The sequence below is a fragment of the Emydura macquarii genome, unplaced genomic scaffold (assembly GCF_026122565.2).
Source record: "Emydura macquarii macquarii isolate MOO-44397 ecotype Brisbane River unplaced genomic scaffold, CSIRO-AGI_Emac_v2 contig_1876, whole genome shotgun sequence".
Classification (NCBI taxonomy): domain Eukaryota; kingdom Metazoa; phylum Chordata; order Testudines; family Chelidae; genus Emydura; species Emydura macquarii.
Genome location: NW_027132013.1, coordinates 13,648,575 through 13,670,960, shown reverse-complemented (window position 1 = coordinate 13,670,960; position 22,386 = coordinate 13,648,575). Strand labels below are relative to the sequence as shown.

Genomic DNA, 22,386 nt, shown 5'->3' with positions numbered 1-22,386 from the left:
GGTGATGGGCTCTCTTCTTTATTCCCAATCATCATCATTTTATGTCCAGGTACATAGTGATGGCTACACCTTGAAATCTAATCCCAGCTAGTGTAACTTTAAATATTTTTCATATAAATGTCTAATATTAAGCTATTTGCTTCATTATCCTATGGCAGAAAGATGCACAGCTTGATTGTACATGGCATTAAAGTATTTACAATTATGTTTTAAATTATTCAATTTTATTGCCATTTAATTCAAGAGCCATTTCTGGCATTATGGGAGGCAGTATGAGCCAATGAAGGCTGGGATGTGGGAGATCAGAGCTGTATTCCTAGCTTTGCCAATGATCTGCTGGATGACCTTGGGCCAGTTACTTCATCTTGCCGTGCCTCCTTCCCCATCTGTAAAGTGCGGCTGATACTGTCTTTGTAAAACACTTTGAACTCTATAAATTTAAAAACAGTGTGTCAGAGCGAGGTGCTATGATGTAAGAGGTAAATTTTATTGTTCTTGAATTATAGAATGGAATAAAATGGCTTCCATAAATTAGCACACATTTTCATTTAACCTGATTTTTCCTTCCCTCTGTCCTTTCGTGTTCTGGAATATACCTAACTTTGACTACAATGATGTATTCTTTAATCTAGGAATTTATATCAAATGTCCTCTTTAAAAGAATATTTTTTGTAGTTTTATTACCTCATGGTACAATTTATTTCTTACAAGAATGCTGAACTTCCATATGGTCACTGAGTTTATTGTCAGGAATTTCACTGGAGACAAAATGTAATTAGAAAAGTGGACGTTCTGATGATAATCCTTGACTTCCATTTCCTATTTACAATCACACACAGGGCTGACTACCAAATATATTATGTAATTAAATGTTAAGTACGATCTTTAACCGCTGTCTTGTGTTCAACAATTAAGAATGAAAAAACTGATACAATGGAACTGCTCAATAACCCATCTGTCTAGTACCTTGTCTGACAGGGATCAATACTTATCAGATAGCAGTCAATACCTGCTGGAGGGTATAAAATCCCTGTAATATATATCTCATGGCTTAGTACTATGCCAGGAGGGGAGAATTCTTCATGAAGTCAGCTAGCGATCAACTTATACTCAGAAGTTAGACCCACCTTTCATCTCTTTTGTGGATTAGGCACTTTGGTCTGCAGGGTCATCAATTCAAAACTTAATATGATCAATTAAAAAATCCACTCACCAACCTCTGTCTAAAATGGACCCTTTATGCTACCTCAGGATCTCCCTTAATTTTATAGAAGTAGGAAGCACCAAGCTGCATCCCCTTTGTATAAGAGCTAAAACAAAAGAGAAGGTTGTATTTCACTGTAGTTCTAGGGCTGCATAATTCTGCAATCCCAGTTTCTATTCTCTTCATTCAAATTTTCCACTAATGCTCTTCCACAGAACCTCCATTTGGAGGAACAGTCTGAACCGCATCCCACATGGCATTATGTCAGTGAACTACAGGATAGAAGAGTGGTCTCAAATACCAGAATGATGGGTAACGTCTGAGAATTAAATATATACCCTCTAAAACAACTAGAAAGCATGACAGTTCACTCACCATTGGTGTCTTGTACTTGTGGCTCACCACTTCTTTAGTTTCAGGAACTAAAACCGGACGGGTAAGAGACAAAACAAAAAGTTCAAAAAACGAGAGGAAAAAGTGAAAGAAATAGCACAATGTTCCCAAAGGAAAGGGGGTAGGAATGCATACAGACAGCAGATGCAGGAACAAGGCACGTCACTACTTCTCACTTTTAGATACTATTCTTTCCCTATATTTATACTATCATGGTCTTAACGATACCAGCAAAGACACATTATGTAACTCAAGATGGCATAAAACATTTTTTTCTATTCAAGGAGCCAAAGAAAGAATAGTAAGTGATGCTTCTCAGTCTCATCATTGTCTTTGCTGGTGCTATTAATTTATTTCTGTTAAGAGAATAGAGAGCAAAATCTGTTTAACAGCACAGCCATGTAACCTAAACCAACATCTCCTTTAAAACCACTTTGCTACTTTAACTGCTCCCAAATGTACCTCCTAGAAATCTGAATTTTCCCAGTGCTACATGGTAGTTCATGTAAGAATGACTGGATACTTTTGCACAGAGTTCAGTTAAATCCATAAAAGAATGGAGATTAGACTGTGGGGAAACCAGTCTTCTAGAGTGGAAGACTATTTCTCCTCCAGGCTAGCTGTACCTTGGATACTGTTCATTAAACTTATTTAATTAAGTCTAACATCTGTACTCTTGAGTTTACCTGGAGAACTCAAGGAAAAATGTTCATTGCTTTATGAACAAACCTACTCAAAACTACCAAGATACAAGATTTCGGTTAAACACGGCCCTCAAAATATCAGTCTTGATTAGACTTTTAAATGTATTAAAGGAAACACCAGCAAGAGTTGCAGTAGATGACACAGATGCAATCTGTTACCAAGAAAGCTCAGCCTTTGCTCCCTGGCACTGCCCCTAACAAATATATCAGGAAGATAGCATAGAAAAGCAAAGGAACATTTTACCCTCTGCTCTCATAATCCTAAACATTGTCCCATACTGAAAGCTGCAACCCTCCCGTTAGTGTGTGTTCCACCTGCACTTTGCTTCTGTCCCACTCTTCTGTGTGAATGATTCTGTGCATAGATCTCATGGAAAGACAACATAGGGAACAAACAGAGCACAAGGAGTGTAATGATGCACTATGAAAATAAAAAAGGCAAGTTTAGATTTTTAAAACTAAAGAAACAACAAGACAATTTTATTTTGAATCCTTTCCTTTCAGAGTAGCTGAAACCTGCCTTGAAATTTCTGTGTGACAACAAAAATCTTAGAGAAAACATTATACATTCTTCAAAACCAGATAAAATAAGTACCAGTTTAATAGAGGAAGGTGGGAGGGAGAAGTGAATATTTTATAAAGCTTAACATCTAAAGACAGTAACAGAGGCAAAATATATAAACATGTGCTCAACATGAAGAGTGAGGGGGGGAAAAAACAAACCAAAAAACTAACACCAAAACCTAGCCATGCAGATGTCACCAGTTTGATTATGACATGACACAACAAAAGATAACATGGGAAGATGGATCATACTCTAGTGAATAAAAACTAGGCAGTGCAGACTGGGTCAAAGAGAAGGGACTCTAATCAAAATCAATGCCTGTGATTCGATCCTAGTGTATCATGGTATCACCATCCCTGGAAAGACCCATGAAAAATGCAGCCTTTGTTTATAAAATAAATATCTGCCTTTGAAATTCTCCATTTTCTTGGACCGAAGCAACTACATCAGAGGCTGAAAATTGGGTGAAGTGCATACCCAGGCTGCATTGCCCCATGACACCAGTGGCTAGAGCTGGGAAGAGAATGAGGTGCACATCCAAGCTGCCTTACCCATTGGCACAAGATGTTCCAAATTAACTCCATGTCACCAGGGGATAAAGGGGAAGTGAGGCTGGTGCACAGCCAAATGGGATAGAATTACACAGATATACGAATCTCATTTCTCACTGGATAACATATTATTGTTCACACACACTTCAAAAGCAGGAAGAGAAAGCTGGAAGGAGCTGGTGTCAATGAGGGAAGGAGAGAAGGGAAGCTGTAAAGTCCCTGATTCCCAAATACACAGTAGGCTGAGGACCTAGGGAAGGAACCATCTCTTTTCACACTCATTAAAGTCACCCTCTCATCAAATCAATGACCGCCATAGCTCTCCAGTGGGGAAAAATACTCCTGAGAGGGTGGGGTTAGGAAGGAGAAAAGCATTAGGTTTACACTCTCAGAGCTAAAAGTGCTAGCACTGCAGAGTACATAAATCATACTAAATATGTTTTCTTCTAATAATAAAATTTCCTCGATGCTGTTAAAGTAAGAGGATGAAGGGGATAAATTACTGAGCACCATCCTGCAACCTCTGACCCTGTGAATGAGAATATATGGCACTAGCAGAGAACTATTTCAGGGGACATCACTTTACCTGCTGGAGAATGAAGGTTTTCATAGCAGCGGCGGTGAAGGGGCCATGAGAAAGTAAAGCACAAATACATAGCAGTAACTCAAATTCCAGAAGAAAGAGTCCTACACTTTCTCAATTCCTTGAAATCTCTGTTCCCATTTGTGGACAACTCCTGGCTCTCAGTTTTGCCCTAGTCTGAAATCACATCTCCAAAGGTCCACCTTTGCCATATTAACCTTGTGTTTTACAAATGGCCTTTAATTTCCTAATGTCTTGTGATACTCAACTTCTTCCACTCCCACTACAAAGACCACTAAAACCTCAAAAATAATTAAAGTTGACTAAATTTCCTGGTAATGAAGTGAGACTCACTGGACTAGAGTTCCCAGGATCAGCCTCATGCCCTTTGTTAAAGTACAAACTTGGTTACATCTCCAGTCCTCAAGCACAGAAGTTTGTTTTTAAGATTTAGAGTTTTGTTAGCAGCTCATTCACTTATTTTTAAGTTCCTTCAGAACTCTTGGATGAATATTACCATTTTACCCTAGTGATTTATTGTAATTTCTCTTTTGTGCATAGAGTCTGACAGTTTCTCATCTTCATTACCTTTAAAAAGTGTAGCTATAGGGGAAATATCTTTCCATTGGTCTCTGTACAAGAAAGCAGGTTAGATTCTCTGCAATGTCTACCTTCCTTCCCTTTTCTCCTTGGTAGTCTAGGGGACCACTGCCTCCACTGCAGACTTCTTTTAAATAGGTTAAAATAATTTCTTATTAGGCCTATGAGTTTCTGGCTATTTTATCTTACAATTCCCTCTTAATTTCCACCTTTCATTTTATAGGCCATAGAGTGTGCTCCTTTCTATTGGTTTAATTTGAGCTGAAGTATAGAATTCTAACCCCTTGAGCTTTGTCTTTTAACCATAGCAAATTTTTCTTGCTTTTCTGCTTTCTACAGTACTTTGTTCAGAAGTTGGATTGCCTTCTGTGACTTATCAAGTTGCTTAAATAGCTTCTATGCTAATTCTAAGGATTTAATTTCTTAATTTTTGTCTTCAGTTTCTTTCTAACTTGCTTCCTGATTTTATATTTTAAAGCTGAGTGTCTTGGTACTAACTTGCATTACAATCCCTCCCACAATGAGCTTGCAATTCATTTATTTTATGGTCATTATTGTTGCAAGGCATTTTTTGTGATTAGCGTTAGGTTACTAGAGAGACATGGTATGCCCTATTTGCAGATTAACGAGGTTTAATGCACAAGGATTTCTTAGATAGTTAGTTAAATACAAAGCCAAAATTAACAACAACATATTATACTTATTAGACCTAAAGAGTTGTGTGTTCACTCAAGAGGCTCTATACAGGAATGGCTTGCTCCAGGAGCCCTGCCAGGGTATCAGGCTGACAGCATCTCCTGTGGAATCAGGCGGTAATGAAGTTTGCCCCCCCTTGCCTGGGTGGTGGCTTTTTATACTCTTTTGTAATCACTGTTCTTTTATTTGCTTATTTTGGGTGACATTTTTATGTTTTTCACTCTTTTTTATATTTTACTGTTAGCTAGTACATATTTATGTTTTTACCATGCTAATTGGAGCAAAAGAACATCTGGTAGTGGAATAGGCGGTGAGAAAAAACGCGCCTTAATGTAAAATGTATCAACTCTTGTCCTTGTTCATTTTTATTTACATGCAACTATAAACAAACTCTTTGCTACGTTGTACAAAACCCACATTATTTGCTATTGTGCGCAGAAACTGAGATACCACAAGGTTACTCAGTACTCTATTGGTCTCTGCAAATTGTTAAAAGCAGTCAGGCTGCTGAGGCTAGGCCTCAAACAGTGGTCAATTCACCAGTGGTCCGGCAACTCAATCAAGCAACTCAGTCCAAGGTAGGCCTCCAACAATTATTACTTAGTGGGTAAAACTGTAGTTATTTCTTGAACCAACGTCTCTGTATTACTTTGAACTATGTTAAACGTTGCTTCTCCTTGTGTGTGCTCCAGAATTAGCTATTTGAAGAAGCAACTGTTTCTGGTGTCAAACTGTTCTTCCAATAATGGTCAACTGTGACATTTGACCAGCTAAATATCTGGGTAATGCAAGTTACACCCATTATGGTTTAGAAGATTTTATGGGCTCTGATCTCTCTCAGCTTTGCAAACTTATTATCACTACTGTTTTGCAATCCTAAGTGTTTGCTATCAACAATGCTATAATAAACATTTTGCCTATTTAGGGTAAATGTGGTACCAGAGGAATAGGCAACCATACAGTGTGGAAATCTTCACCTTCAGGCCAGCACTTACCAGCTGCATCTGTAAACTATCCCAAACTTTTCCATATGTTGCATTCATTGATCTGAGATTTGTATGTGTGACAAGGTAGTTTCAGAAAAGGCAAAGGGGAGAAACCTGTTCATGAAGTCACACACCAAATCTCTTGGCCAGTGGCTCAATTGCCTTCCAGTCACTGTACTCTGATTCATGACAACTAAATTGTGTCATTTGAAGGACTGGTATCATAAGAGGAAGGAGATAGCATAGAAGTCAAGAACTGGACATAAAGCTTCCAGATCCCAGTACCATTTGATTTTCTTAGAATATTAGGAAAGAGGATCCAGTCAGTCAGTGCCCTTTAATCCAAAACAATGGGAAGAACCAGAATGTCTGAAAACCAAGACATTATTTTTTTAAATGATGGATGTAAGGAAAAAATTAACACTGATCAAATCCTGAAAACATTTTGTAAATTCAACCTTTTTAAAGGAAAGTTTCACACTTCAGTGAAGACTTAGACCAATGTGCAGCCACAGATGCAAGAATAAACCATTCCAGACTTGGAATCCTTGAGAGGACCATTTCCAGAGGATGTGAGAGGTTCAGATGTTTTAGAAATCTTCAAAAGCTTAAAAGACCCATATTTTTTTCAGACTGTGGTCCAGAATATTATGAATCACACTGATACTGGGAAACTCCTGAGTATTGCCCAATCTGGGTTTAAGAGGATTATATTTAACTGCAATCGCTGGCCAAATAGCACTAGTTCTTCAGTTCCATCTACCTTGACCTCCCCTCTCCACCACAATTTTCACCCTGAAAATAAAACCATTGACTAAACTGCAATCCAGACATATCCTTTTTTTACAGAATAAAATAAAAATAAAACTTGCCTGGAACAGCAAAGAGGAAATTTTACTGTGAGCAGCAATACTTCTCAGAATAAAGCATGGCAAGTCTGTGTCTCAGAATACTATATGATACATTTGATCATGACTTCTGAGGAGAGAGAGGAGACAGCTGAAGTAATAATTACTATGCATCTCCCACTTACTTCCTTGACTCATTACTGATATTCATGCTGCACAAACTGCCTTTGATGGCCTATTGACAAAGTGCATCTAGGTCACAAACTCGGATTATGAAAATGTACAAGTTTACTCCGACAGCGTCAAGCCACCCATCCTCCAAGTCAGTCAGACAGTCTCTCAGATACAATCTATATTTCTCCCCCTCTTTGAAAGTGCCTAATGAACACATCTAATGAACACAACTCAGACTGAGGATTGGAAATTTGAGTTACTGCCATGTGAGTACAGACCTAATATCAAAATAATGTAATTACCAAATTCCTCCAGGACAAAGACTCCTCGCACAGTATTGCACTTTTTAATGTGATTCAGCTCTATGAAAACCTACAAAAAAACAAGGGGGAAAAAACACAAGATTAGTTAATGAGGGGAGACTTTTTATTCAAAAACAAATAAAAAGAAACACCATCATAGCTGATATAACTTGAAATGTTGTAGCACATACTACCAATTCATTTACAGTTTAACACATAAATAAAGGGAAATTAAAAAAAGATAAATCTGCCACAATGCTAGAAATCAACAAATAACTTAAAATGCTAAGAAGCAAAGACAGCAGAAGATGGAGTACCTTCCGCTCCTTGCAGGAGGAGAAAGCATGGAAGAGAAATGAAGGAGTTAGTAACTGTGACATATCCAACATTGCTACCCCTTCAGGCACTCAATTGAATTATAGCAAAGTGAAAACCAACACACCTTAAATGCAACAAAAAGGGGGACAAGAAATAGCTGACTCCCAAATTTGGCATACGATTTATGGCCCTGGTCCATCCCACTTGGTTTCTGCCCCTCCATGCATCCTCCTCCAGCACAGAGGGCAGACAAAGGGCAATGTGCTTCCCACCCTCATGCTGCTTCTCCTAGATCATCCACCAGTCAAACAATGGGGAAGAAGCTGCTACCCTTTCCCACCAGATAGCACTGCCAATTGAGATTTAAGCTATAGAACTGTTTGCAGATTTTACATGGTACGTGCACTCAGTGTTGAAATTGATCCAGATGGTGACTTTGGGCAGCTCTGATTTCATCTTTAAAAAACATGCATGAAGATTCAGACATTTGTTTGTTTGTTTGTTCATTTCATATAGTATGCCACAGAGCCACTGTGAGTTGGGTACACACTAGGAAAAAAAAGAACTGGTTTTGACTGATCTTTGTTTTAAAAAAATATGCATCCAATTAAAGAAAAAGAGCCTGGTCACAGATCACACTAATCATAATTTTTGTTCAATGTTCTAGGACACAGATGCCAGTTTTGTGCAAATGAGCAAATTCTCTGAGCGCAATGAGTCCATTTAATGACCTGTGCAATTAAACAGACAGTCTCTTCAGATGTGCATTTACATCCTGGGAAAGCATAATTACAGTTAGTCCTTTCAGGGCAAGACACAATTTATGGGCTTGAGGAGAAAGTACAGGAAGGTGATCAGGAATCAGTTGTATGCTCAGGTCCTAGAACATTTGTTTCTTCAAGCAAGAAACATATGAAGAGCAAGATTGCTCCAGTGTTGTGAAGAAGTCTTCTACCAAACCTCAGAGATTTTCTTGAAAGACTGCTTAGCAATGAACTGCAGTGATCCTTCCAGTTGCTATGTACTTACAAAGCTGCAAGCTCAGGTGCTGATTTGGAGATAAATTTACTGGAGAAATTGCATCTACTATGAAAACAGAGAATGCAAAATATATCTGGGCACTTCTTTTCACTCCACCACCAGTAACACACTACTTCCATTTAATCCCCAAATAATAAACTGCCCAACAAAGGCAAGGAAAGGCCACCAGGCAGGACCCAAGATCATGGCCGCTAAAAGGTCTCTTTTAGAAACAGTCTTACCTATGTGTGCCTTCTGTAAATGGATCAATTTGCATTTGAGGGTAATCAGGGTAAATTGATTTTCAAGTATAGATGATGTTTCCAGTAATAGAGAAGCTTTAACACATGATCCCAGGTTATTTATTCCTCAGTACCAGAACCTAAATCAGGGATTTATTCATCAGCAAAACTGCAACTTGCCTCCTTCTCACAACCAAGTATTCAGGAATAGAGAATTAACCCCACTACTTTGTTTACTTCATTTTTTTTTTGCAGTTTAGTTCGTCAAAAATTTTTATCACCCTCTATTTTTCTCTTTTCGGAGGGATAAAGGGAAGAGGAAATAAGGACACTGTAAGGGGATAATTCTTCATCTTTTAATCCATTTAGATAATTTCCACTGATTGCAGTAGTATCTGCTGTTAAGGTACAGATTATGCAGCACAAGCTTCTTCATTCAGGAATTCCATGGAACAGCTCAAACAGAACAGGTACAATATTAATTATCTAACAGCTCAGAAATGGTAAGTGCAAGGCTGTGTGAAAGGCATGTGACAGCCCTGGAGGCATCTGGCCCATCTGAACAAAAACTCAGGCGTGATGCATTTTTCCCCCAAAAGCAGGGAAATTTATGGGAGTTTCCCCAATTTTAGGAAAGTGAAATGTTTTATTTTTAAACAAGAATTAGTAACAAAAATTAATAGACTATTTTTAACCTCTCATGGTGATAATCTGCCCCAATTCTAAAAGGTCATCAGCTATAAGAAAACAGGTTTACACAAAAGGTTAATGGGCATTCCTTTTTATGTTTCATAGTTCCATTTTGTGTATTGAGGGACACAGATGCTCTCCCTTCAGTCTGAAAGCAAGTGAGTGTGTAAAGGAACAAGGCTCATATGGGGAAAGAGCAGAGGGAAGATTTAATTACAGGAAAAAAGTAAAACACTCCACAAGGGACTGACTGACAGAAGCTTCTCTCTCTCTCTCTCTCTCTCTCTCTCTCTCACACACACACCCCCCCACCCTCTGCTAAAAACTGGTTCTACTGTCCAGCACAGCACACCTCTAAACATATGCAAAACAAACGTGAACACAAAGCAAAAAAACAAAAACAAGGACAAAGGAAGCAAAAGAAATAACATCCCGAAAAAGGAAGAAAGTGATAAACAATTCTCTTTGTGTTTCCTCTGCACCCACAGAGAGACTGTTATTTGGAAGGGCGGGGGCATGGGAAATGAGTAATTTAGTCTCATCTTCTAGAATGTCAGTGAGTGTCATTCTCTCATTCTATTTTCTTGTCTGAATCTGTAGACTTCCCTCCCATTTTTAAAATACAAAAATTAAACATGATGAAGAAAGTTACCTGAAATACCTGCAAATGTCAAACCTAGCTTAATCTTACAGACACAGTGTTAACTCCTTGTGCCATCAGAAGGTCGGAGTTCACTACATGACATGTTATGTCAGTTTAGATTACCACCTACTTTTTTTCTTTTTGCTCTTTTAGTACCTTGAATACCAGTTACCTTGTGCACCTAGAGAATTCTGGCAGCCAGAAATAAAAAGTTAATACCTACAACTACTTTTACATTTTAAAAATATGTATATAGATGTCTACAACCTAAGAATTTCTCATTTCAATATTTACAGAAAATAGACTATATTCTCCTTTGTTATCCTATCCTTTCGCCTTGGAGCTATGGGGAAGAGGAAACACATAGATGCAGAGGTGCTGCAAAAAGCTTCATGCTCACATACTTTTGTTGAAGATTTCCCTCCTACCTGACTGTGCATAAACTTCAGGTTAATTCCTTCCAGTGTGACTTGCAGAAGCCCTCCTTCACCCGTTTTCATATCTTGCACTGGGAACTCACCACCCAATTCAGGGCCTGCAATATGATAACAAACAAAGAGAAGAAGGACATAAAGGAGTCAAACAAATAGAGTGATCTGCATAATACCATCTATTTATCGAGTGATCAACGCAAGAACTCCAGGTAATGTATCCAGCAACAGCACACTGCTGCTTTTATGACATGAACAGTGTAGAGTAACTTAATTAAAGCCTAGCAGCGAGTGCTTTAAACACAGCTCTGTAACATGTGAGGGAAATTAATAGGCTAGCTCAGAGTTTGCACTTGTCATGGGTACATTTTAAAAGGATTTTTCTTAGAAGTTAGCTCTCTTTTCTGCATGATAAAACACAGGTTTACACTATGCCTAAGACAGCATTAGCTTTCAACAGAAGCAGAACAAATACAAATTCCCCTGGAGGTTTGAACTTCCTGTAATTTCATATGAACATAAAAGTGTCCTAATGGGATAGAAATAAAATGGAAATATTCTTAATATTCACAAACAAAGAAGGGCTTCTTGAAACCCTCTTGTCCTTCTGTGATGCTTTCTGAGGAGGTCCACAACCGTAAGCCACCCTGTTATCCCATCTGCCTTAGCAAAAGAGGGAATTGTTGATGCTAACCTGTGTGACAGCACCTGACACCCCAACCTGTTAGTCAGCCAAACAAATTTCTGAGGACTCCACCAGCCCTTACTGTGTCTTGCAGGTAATGCTCGGTGCCCCCAGTTCCCAAACCCCCAGAACAGTGTTTCTCTGCAGTATCCAGCCCCATCACTGGACACTTATAGGAATTAGCAAATTAGTTGTATCCAGAGACAGAGTACACACCTGCCTGTTGCCCTTCTCTGTAGCTTTTCTATTTCTAATATAACTTTTTTGAGATAGAGCAATCAGAACAACATGCAGTATTCAAGATGTGGCCATACCATGGGTTTATATAGTGGGATTATGATTTTACTGTTTTATAATATATCCCTTTCCTAATGGTTGCTAACATTCTGTTGGCTTTTTTGAATACCACTGCACATTGAGCGGATGTTTTCAGAGAACTATCCACAATGATTCCAAGATCTTTCTCCCGTGGTAACAGCTAATTTAGACCCTATTCATTTTGTATGTATAGTTGGGATTATGCTTTCCAATGTGTATTATTTTGCAGTTATCAACACTGGATTTTCATCTGCCATTTTGTTGCCCAGTCACCCCTTTTGGGAGATCCCTTTGTAGCTCCTTGTAGTCTGCTTTGGATTTAACTATTTTGAGTAATTTTGTATCATCTGTAAATGTTGCCACCTCCGTTTACCCCTTTTCCCAGATCAATTCTGAATATGTTGAACAGCACAGGTCCCAGTACAGATACCTGGGGGACACCACTATTTACCTCTCCAGTCTGAAAACTGACCATTTATTTCTACCCTTTGTTCCCTGTCTTTTAACCAGTCCATGAGACGACTTTCCCTCTTATCCCATGACTACTTACTGTGCTTAAGAACCTTTGGTGAGGGACTTTGTTAAAGATTTTCTGAAAGTCCAATTATGCTATATCCACTGGGTTGTCCTCGTCCACAAGCTTGTTGACCCCCGCTCAAAGAATTCTAATAGATTGGTCAGGCATGATTTCCTTTTACAAAAGCCATGTTGATTCTTCCCCAACAAATCATGTTCATCTGTGTGTCTGATAAATCTGTTCTTTACTATAGTTTCAACCAATGTGCCTGGTACTAACTGCCAGGATCACTTCTGGAGCCTTTTTTACCAAGATGAATTTGTATTAAAAACCGGAATAAGTTTATTAATAAAGAACAGAGATTTAAGAGATACTAAACAAAGACAACATAAACAGGAAATAGTTACAAATAAAACCAAAGCATAATCATGCTTTTAATGACTAAGGGCTTGTCTACAATATTATAAAGTTAAGTCAACATAAGGCAGCTTTGAAATTGCTCTTTCTGTTTGCTCATGCAGACCTCACATAGCTATTGCCTAGCTGAGCAGTCTGTAGAGCAATGCCGGAGCCCCAACACAGTAGCTATGTGAGGTCTCCATGAGCAAACAGGAAGAGCAATTTCAAAACTTTCCTGGGCTTTAAGAGAGGGGCACATGCTTGTGTACCTGGCTGCAGGGTAGTGGAGTTCAAAACGGTGACCAGAGTGGTCATAGACAGCATTGTGGGATACCTACAGAGGCCACTTAGGGCAACATAAGCAACACTGACACTGCGTCGCTCTAACTACGTCGCCTTAAGCATTACACCTCTCGCTGAGGTAGTTTTATGATGTCGGCGTATCAGGATAGTTAAAGTGGCGGGCAGAGCATTGCAGTGTGTACACCTCCATAGTTACTCCATCAAGAGGGCTCTTAATCTAATGTGCCGATCCTTCTTGGTATGAGGCCAGAAACTTACAAATTTTGCATCTCTCCTGCATGTGAGCCTCTCCTAAGCACTTCAAGCAGCTCTGGTGCGGGTCGTTCACTGGCATAAACTTCTTTCACAAAGCACAGCGTTTAAAACCTGGATACCGGGGCATGCCCAGTCTCTGAGTCGACTGCTAACCTAAAAACCTCTATGAATAACACTTAACAATGAATAAACTAACTATATACTATAGAACAATGAAAAATCACTAGGATGAAGGAGAACTTGCAGAAGCAAGGGAACGTTCCAGCACCATCACATGTGGTAAGACGGAACTGAGAAGGAGAGGGGCTGGCAGCACCCTATATGTGGGCACGTACATGCGTCACTGCAGAGGGTCCTAGAGCCGGTCCTATGGGTACCACTAGGGGAAAATTTTCCAGCACCGGTGCATGTGGTGCACATACACCTAATTGGGACTGGACATGAGCAAGCACTCGAAAAAGAAAAGTTAACAACATTGACATTTAAGTCATCATAACTGGGTATCTGAACTTACTCTCCATTGAGATTAATGGGGCAGTTTACACCCCTCAGTCACTGTTTTAGGTTCTTTGCCGACTCAGGCAGACATTGCTGCATCAGTTAAACTAAAGCTATGTATACACTACATCATTTAGAATGGCACTGATGCAGCTGCATCACTGTAGTGCTTCTGCTGAAGACGCTCTAAGCCAACAGGCGAGAGCTCTCTCTTCAGTTTAGTAACTCCTGCCTCCATGAGAGGTGGCAGCAATGTCGGCAGGAGAAGCTCTCCAACTGACATAGCGCTGTCTACTCTAGTGCTCAGGTGGTATAACTAATGTCGCTCAGGGTGGATTATTCACACCACCGAGCAATGTAAATAATACAGAAGTAATCTGTAGTGTAGACAGTCTCAGTTCACATTTTCAAGGTTTTCTTTGTAACCATAATGACTAGAAACTTAATTTTTTTCAAAAGAAAGCTGAGCTTCTAGAGAACAAGACAGCAGCCTCAAAAAAACATCAGGTCATCAACCCAGTGCAAACTGGCCCAATTTGAGCCCTGAAATCTGGTTTGAAAAGTTATTTCCAAGCTTGATCCTTTTAAAGTGTAGACATGGCCTTAGAGATATCTCATTAATGGTAAATTTAAAAAAATTAGGAAGTTTTCATCAGCACTCAGTGCAACTAACTCCAACACAGGAAATGACTAGCATACAGATCCAGGGCCCCATTTCTTAAAGAAGGGAGGAAAACATGAGAATATGCAAAGAATCAGTGATAATTAGAATTTAATGCCCTACAAAAGAACACTATCCAGTAGAGAGAAGCAGCTATCAAGAGCTAACTCTTCACTGGGAGCTGAGATTCTCCAGGGATATCAGGATTCTCTCAGCTTTCCTGGAAGCCAACATCTCCAGAAATCCCTTAGCTATCTGGTATCTTTCAGCAATGAGGGGAGAGGGGGCTTGGACAGAAACAGAATGACATTCCCAGATTCAATACAGCTGAAATAAAGACTTCTTAAAGTGGGCTTCTCCTCTGGAAAGTGGCATTCTAAATCAGGAGGTTTTATATTTTTCCATGTTTACTATATTTCAATGACTTTCACATCAAGTTTGCTCACTTTAAATGAAAGTTATTTTTTCTGTCAGCCTTGCAGATTCACCTGGAATTTGAAAGTTAAGCTGTACCCTTTTTTGGGCTTGCACAACATGACCAGCAAATAAGGATTTTAAGAGACAAATTCTGTTCTATCTTGGAGTGATTGCTCATATGCATTCCAATGTAGGTGTGTGCGCGCCCAGTGCACAGATTCCCGGAACTTTTTCCCTAGCAAGCCCCGCATGACCAGCTCAGGCGCCCCCTGGAGTGCCGCGCTCATATCGCGGTATAAAGGGCGCTGCTGGCTCCGCGGGTCCCCAGTTCCCTCTTTCTGCCTGTGACGGTTGCTGGAACTATCGCCTCTTGCTGCGTGCAAGTAGCTCATTCCCTAGTTTTTCATTACTGTTTCAAAGTTGTGTTCATTAGTTGTTATAGTGTTAGATAAGTTAGAATTAGTTATAGTGATAAGTTTAGAACCCCGGACGGGGTTCCTTCTACAGAGGGAGTCATGCCGGGTTCCACAGGCTTTAAGAACTGTGACTTGTGCGCTAAAGCCTTTCCGATCAGTGACCCGCATGACCGCTGTCTCCGGTGCCTGGGCGAAGAACACCGTCGAGACAAATGTAAAATTTGCAAGTCCTTTAAGCCTCGGACTCAAAAAGAACGGGATGCGAGGCTAAAGGCAATTCTAATGGAGTCGGCGCTCCGGCCAGCTTCTGAGCCGTCCCGGTCTCCGTCGGCACCGAGTGTGTCGTCAGTGCGGAGCGCCCCCCCACCGGCACCGCTTTCGGCACCGCAGCGGGTCTCGAAGGGGCTGAAGAAGTTGGCACGGCCCCTGGCCGCACCCAAGGATTCCCCCTGGCCCTCGCAGGGCGGAGGGAGTACAGAGACGCCCCAGCCAAGGGCCGTAGAGTCTACTCCGGCACCGGGGTCTCCGCGCGGGTTGCCTCCCCCGACTCCTGGGGGTGGGGGAGTGCACCCGCAAGGGCCGTCGACGCCAGAGGTGTTTACTGCGGCACGAGCCCTCATGGCCATGCCTACGCCTCCGTCCCCCCCTCGGCCGAGGGATAAGGGACCTGCGTCTCGAGGCAAACCCGCGCTGGGTGGTCTCGGTGGTTGGAGATGTTCCCAATCCAAGTCTCCTTCCAGACGGTCACGGAGGGTGGAGAGCGTCGGCTCCCCTCCGCGCTCCGACTCTAGGTCGTCGAGCGACTCGGCACCGCGGCACCGTGGGCAGTCTCGAGTCCATCGCCGGAGCCGCAGGTCCAGCTCTGACCTGAGTGGGGACCGGAATTCGGGCTCGCGATCTTCGGTGCGGAGCCCGTCCCGGCACCGATCCAGGTCTCTGTCTGCCATCTCGAGAGGCAGCGGCTCGCATCCGGCAGCACCGATGGGCCCGGCACCGATGGCTGGGCGACTGGAGTCCCCTCAGCGTCGGCACCGCTCTCGGTCCCGGGGGGGCAAGCGGCATCGCAAGTCCTCTCGCCGCAGGGGCAGGTCCACTACGTCGTCGTCCTCCCTGACCTCCTCGTATCGCCGGCACCGCAGACGTCGGCACCGGTCCACGTCGTCCTCATCGGACCGATCCATGCGTCGGCGAAATAAGCGACGTACTGGAGGCTCCGGCGACAAGAGGGCCGGGAGACTACAACAGCCTTCCCTGCAAGTCCCCGGGTGGACCCAGGCGCCTTGGCAGTGGCCGTATTGGGGACCCTGGAATGCCCCTATGCCCCAGGGCTCAGTGTCCGTTCAATCTGTGGCAGCCCCCCCATTACCCCCTCCCCCTAAGGCTCAGGAGCAGGGCTCGGAGGATTCGGACCCAGGGGAGGGACCCTCCACTGGGCCCTTACCACTATCTTCCTCCTCGTCACCAGATGAGGCAGCAGCCAGGGATCGCAGGGGCCCCGTTTGATTTCCGGGCCCACCAGGACCTTTTAAAGAGGGCTGCTGAGAACTTAGGCATGGAGTTTAGACTCATGTCTGAGGAGGAGGACACCCTCTTCGGGCCCTCCACTTCTGTGGGGCCATCACGGGCTACCTTACCGGTGCATGACAATGTCATGAAGATCGCGAGGAAGCTCTGGCAGACCCCTTCCTCTCTGCCCGCCACATCCAAGGGGGTGGAGAGGAAGTATTACGTCCCCAAGGAGCCTTTTGAGTTCCTTTATAACCACCCCGCGCCAAACTCCCTGGTGGTCGATGCGGCCAACCAGAGGGACCGTCAGGGGAACCAGGGGAACACTCCCAAAGATAAGGAGGGCCGTAAGCTGGACTTACTTGGGAGGAAGGTCTACTCTACTGCGGCGCTGCAGTTTAGAGTAGCTAACCACCAGGCCCTCTTTGGGAAATATAATAAAAATCTGTGGGCCTCAATGCAGAGGTTCGCCTCCCAGCTACCCCCCAACCAGGAGGCAGACTTCTCCACGATACTCCAGGAGGGGGCCGCGGTGGCTACCGCTGCGCTGCAATCAGCTAGCGATGCGGCGGACACCGCCAGTAGAGCTATGGCCTCGGCGGTCGTGATGCGCCGCTGCTCGTGGCTTCAGGCCTCTGGCCTCACTCAGGAGGTTCAACAGGCCATACAGGACTTGCCCTTTGATGGTCTGGGTCTGTTTTCAGAGAAGACAGATGACAAGCTGCATGCACTCAAGGACTCTCGGGCCACCCTGAAGTCCCTCGGCTTGTATACCCCTCAAGCCTCCAGACAGCAGTCCAGACCACAGGCTCAAAGGCAACCTCCGCCTCCGCCCAGACCGGCTTCTCGACCCACCCAGCAGAGGAGAGGTCGTGAGCGCTACCGCGGTCCCAGCAGAGGAGGCCGTAAAGGGTCCTCTGCGGGGGGCCAGCAGGGGCCAGCAAAAGGGGGTAATACTAATAAACGGTTTTGACCCAGAGCAGGAGGGTAGTACTCTTCCTTCTATCTGGGATCTTGACCGGCCGTTCGAGGATAGGCTTTGCCCTTTCCTTACAGAGTGGGAAGCCATTACTACGGACCGGTGGGTCCTGGAGGTGATTGTCAAGGGGTACACCCTCCAACTCACAGCCTCCCCTCCCAACACCCCTCCTGGGCTGTCCCCGATGGGGGATCTGGCCCTAGTTCAACTCCTGATCCAGGAGATTGAGTCCCTCCTCTTGCTGGGGGCGGTGGAGGAAGTCCCGCTGGCCGAAGTGGGTCGGGGATTTTACTCCAGATATTTCTTAATCCCCAAGGCGAAGGGAGGCCTTAGACCCATTCTGGACCTACATTGCCTAAATAAGTATATTAGGCGTATTAAGTTTCGTATGGTCTCCCTCGCCACAATCATTCCGATCCTTGACCCAGGGGATTGGTATGCCGCCCTTGATTTAAAGGATGCTTACTTTCATATCTCGATATTGCCTGCCCATAGGCAGTTTTTGAGGTTTGTGGTAGCGGGACGCCATTATCAATTTCGGTCCCTACCCTTTGGGCTCTCCTCAGCACCCAGGGTTTTTACTAAATGTATGGCCGTGGTGGTAGCCCACCTGCGCCATAGCGGAGTTCAAATCTTCCCTTACTTGGATGATTGGTTGATCAGGGGGAAGTCAAGTTCTCATGTGAGACATAGTCTGCTCCTCACACGCGAGTTGTGCACTAGACTGGGGTTGCTTATTAATGAGCAAAAGTCCACACTCACTCCGGTGCAATGTATAGAGTTTATTGGAGCCAAGTTGGATGCGGTACAAGCCAGAGCCTTCCTCCCTCAAACGAGATTTGAGGCAATGGCAGCCATCATATCTAATCTCCACCTGTCCCCCATGACGACAGCCAGGCATTGCCTGCAGCTGTTGGGACATATGGCAGCTTCTACATACGTAGTAAGACTGGCACGATTGAGGCTTAGACCTCTCCAGAGGTGGTTGGCTTCGGTGTACGTACCGCACAGGCATTCTCTAACTAGAATGGTCCTGGTTCCCCCACAGGTGCTGTCGTCCCTCGATTGGTGGAGGGACCCGAGGGAAGTGATGACGGGCGTTCCCTTCAGAGAGTTTATCCCATCTGTGACGCTCATCACAGACGCATCCGATCGGTGATGGGGAGCCCACATTTCTCACAACCAGGGCACCCAAGGGCTTTGGTCACCGGAGGAGAGAGCTCTGCACATCAACGTACGCGAGCTCAGAGCGGTCCGGTTGGCCTGCAAGGCCTTCCTTCAATTCCTGAAGGGCAGGGTAGTCCAAGTCCTCACAGACAATACGGCAGCCATGTTCTATGTGAACAGGCGGGGGGGCACGCTCCTCGGCCCTCTGCCAGGAAGCTATTCGCCTATGGGACTTTGCGGTGAGGCACGGGTTTCATTTATCTGCCTCTCACCTCCCGGGGGTACGAAACAGCGAGGCGGACCGCCTCAGCAGATCCTTTTCTCCCCGCCACGAATGGTCCTTACACCAGGACATAGTGGCTTTCATCTTCCAACGGTGGGGTACTCCCCGTCTAGACCTGTTCGCTACAGCCGGGAACAGGAAATGCCCGAGGTTTTGCTCGCTCAGGGGTCGCGAGCCGGGCTCTCTGTCCGATGCCTTCTTAGTACCCTGGACAGGGGACTTGATGTATGCATTTCCCCCCGTCCCGCTCCTGCCCCAAGTCCTCCTCAAAATCAAGAGGGACAGGGCGAATATCATCCTGATCGCCCCAGCGTGGCTGAGACAGCACTGGTACAGCATGCTGCTCGACCTCTCCATCACCGAACCGATTCCGCTACCCAGACGATGCGACCTGATCTCCCAGGACCATGGGAGATTGTTGCACCCCGACCTGGACTCCCTCCACCTCACTGCCTGGAGACTCTGTGGCTGACGGAGGGAGAGAGAGCCTGTTCCATACAGGTTCAACAGGTCCTCCTGGGCAGCAGGAAGCCGTCCACGCAAGTAACATATAAAGCTAAGTGGCGGAGGTTTTCGGGGTGGGCAGAAGCGAGAGGGTTACACACAAGCCTCTCATCTATACAGGCTATCTTGGAGTACTTACTGCAGCTTAAACTGCAGGGCCTGGCTTTGGCCTCCCTCAAGGTACACCTAGCGGCCATTTCGGCCTTCCACCAACCCATGGAGGGCCGCTCCCTATTCTCTCACCCCATGTCGGTGAGGTTCCTTAAAGGGGTGGAGAGGACTTTCCCTCAGGTGCGGGACCCGGTGCCACCCTGGGACCTTAACTTGGTCCTCAACGGACTGATGGGTCACCCCTTTGAGCCCCTAGCCACATGCTCCCTTCTCCTTTTATCGTGGAAGGTAGCCTTCCTGGTGGCTATCACCTCAGCCAGAAGGGTCTCCGAACAGAGGGCATTAACCTCGGAGCCCCCCTACACGGTTTTTTATAAGGATAAGGTCCGGCTGAGACCTCACCCGGCTTTTATGCCTAAGGTGGTGTCTCAGTTCCACTGTAACCAGGACATTTTCCTTCCTGTGTTCTTTCCAAAACCCCACGAGTCGGAGGAGGAAAGGAGAGGACATTCGCTGGACGTCAGGCGAGCCCTGGCCTTCTATATCGAGCGGACCAAGCCTTTCCGGAAGTCGACACAGCTCTTCGTAGCTGTGGCGGATAGGATGAAGGGCTCGCCTGTCTCCACCCAGCGAATCTCCAACTGGATTACTGCCTGCATTAGAGCAGGCTATGAGCAGGCAGGGGTACCCCTCCCAGGTGCGGTAAGAGCACACTCCACTAGGGCCCAGGCCTCTTCCGCAGCCTTTTTGGAGCGGGTTCCCCTGCAGGACATCTGCAGAGCAGCGACCTAGTCGTCAGTCCATACGTTCACGTCGCACTACGCCATCGTGGAACAGGCGAGGGAAGATGCGGGGTTCGGCAGAGCCGTGCTGTCAAGAGCAGGTCACCAATAACTCCTACCCTCCTCCAAGGTATGGCTACTCAATCACCTACATTGGAATGCATATGAGCAATCACTCGAAGATAGAAAACAAGGTTACTTACCAGTAACTGTTGTTCTTCGAGATGTGTTGCTCATATCCATTCCAAACCCACCCCCCGTCCCCACTGTCGGAGTTGGCAGAAAGAAGGGACTGGGGACCCGCGGAGCCAGCAGCGCCCTTTATACCACGATATGAGCGCGGCACTCCAGGGGGCGCCTGAGCTGGCCATGCGGGGCTTGCTAGGGAAAAAGTTCCGGGAATCTGTGCACTGGGCGCGCACACACCTATATTGGAATGGATATGAGCAACACATCTCGAAGAACAACAGTTACTGGTAAGTAACCTTGTTTTCTCAATACACCTGTGCAAGCTCACTGTTTTCAAAAAGGTGGTTCAAGTAAAACTGGAGGGCAGTACTTGGCCCTACAATTGGAATTTGGGGATTGTCTCCATGGGTGTTTTTTTCAGTTATACCAGTATACTGGTAGCGTTAAACTGCTATCATAGTTATACTGGTATAATTCCCGCATGTGGACACACTTATTCCGTAGTAAGGGTAGCTTTTTTTGGCTTAGCTTAATGCTTCCAAAGTGACATAAGCTAAACTGAAAAAAGGCCCTCTTTTACTGAAATAAAAGTGTCAACGTGGGTATGTATACCAGCTAACTTGGTTTAAATTGACATCCTACCTTACACTGGTATAACTTCCCCATCTTTACAAAACCACAATTAGGTTGGTGATATACGAGCCAGAGTAGACTCCAACTCCAGTTCCAGCTCCCAGAGCTGGATTGCTCTGCAGTACTACCAAGCGTAAACAGTAACAAAATTATTTTTGTCATTCAAGTAAGCAGTTAACTCCAAACATACACCCAAAACTGATATGTTGCTTAAGAACAACATTTTTACATAATTACATTTCTGGCCATATACATACTTTAAAAGATGTTTGCCAGTATGCCAGCTGCAACAGTGGCAGGATCTTCCTTTTTCCCCATTCTATTAGTAAGTACTTGGCCACACAAGAATGTTTTATTGGTTGTACAGGTACAATTATATTAGTTTAAATCCCAATGTCGGCATGCTTATTTCAGGATAAAGGAGTGAGATTTTTTGGTTTAACTTTAACCCCTTGCAAAGTGACAAACTAAACAGAAAAGCCCCTCTTATGTGGGAAGAATGTCCAAATAATGGATTATACTGGTATAACTCTATTGAAATTCACACCTTAGTTTATACTGGTATGACTTTCCCATGCAGACAAGTCCTAAGTGTGAGAACTCTACAGATAACTGCAGGGTTAATCACTGCTGAATCACTGGGAAAAGTGGGGTTCATTTGACTTTACCCTGAATATAAAAGAGGTGGAAGTAACCCTTTCGCAGAGAGAGCCAGAGCACAGAACACATAGGATCCTGATGGAAGGGAAAGTAGGACCAGCCAAACCTGAGGGGACAGGTAGGGTGAGGTTTCATGTAGTATTATTTTGGAAT

The 22,386-nt window shown here is 44.3% G+C and overlaps 1 protein-coding gene across 1 annotated transcript in view; it reads right to left on the bottom strand.

The window, feature by feature from the left end:
• The window catches only part of MADD (MAP kinase activating death domain), a 133,617-nt gene that overhangs the window by 2,123 nt on the left and 109,108 nt on the right, over positions 1 to 22,386 (bottom strand). Inside the window, exons 33-35 of the mRNA XM_067557708.1 lie at positions 10,948 to 11,054; positions 7,607 to 7,676; positions 1,580 to 1,626 (exon numbers count right to left, since the gene is read on the bottom strand). Coding sequence (XP_067413809.1) covers positions 1,580 to 1,626; positions 7,607 to 7,676; positions 10,948 to 11,054 — 224 coding nt within the window. The remainder of the gene's footprint in view (positions 1 to 1,579; positions 1,627 to 7,606; positions 7,677 to 10,947; positions 11,055 to 22,386) is intronic.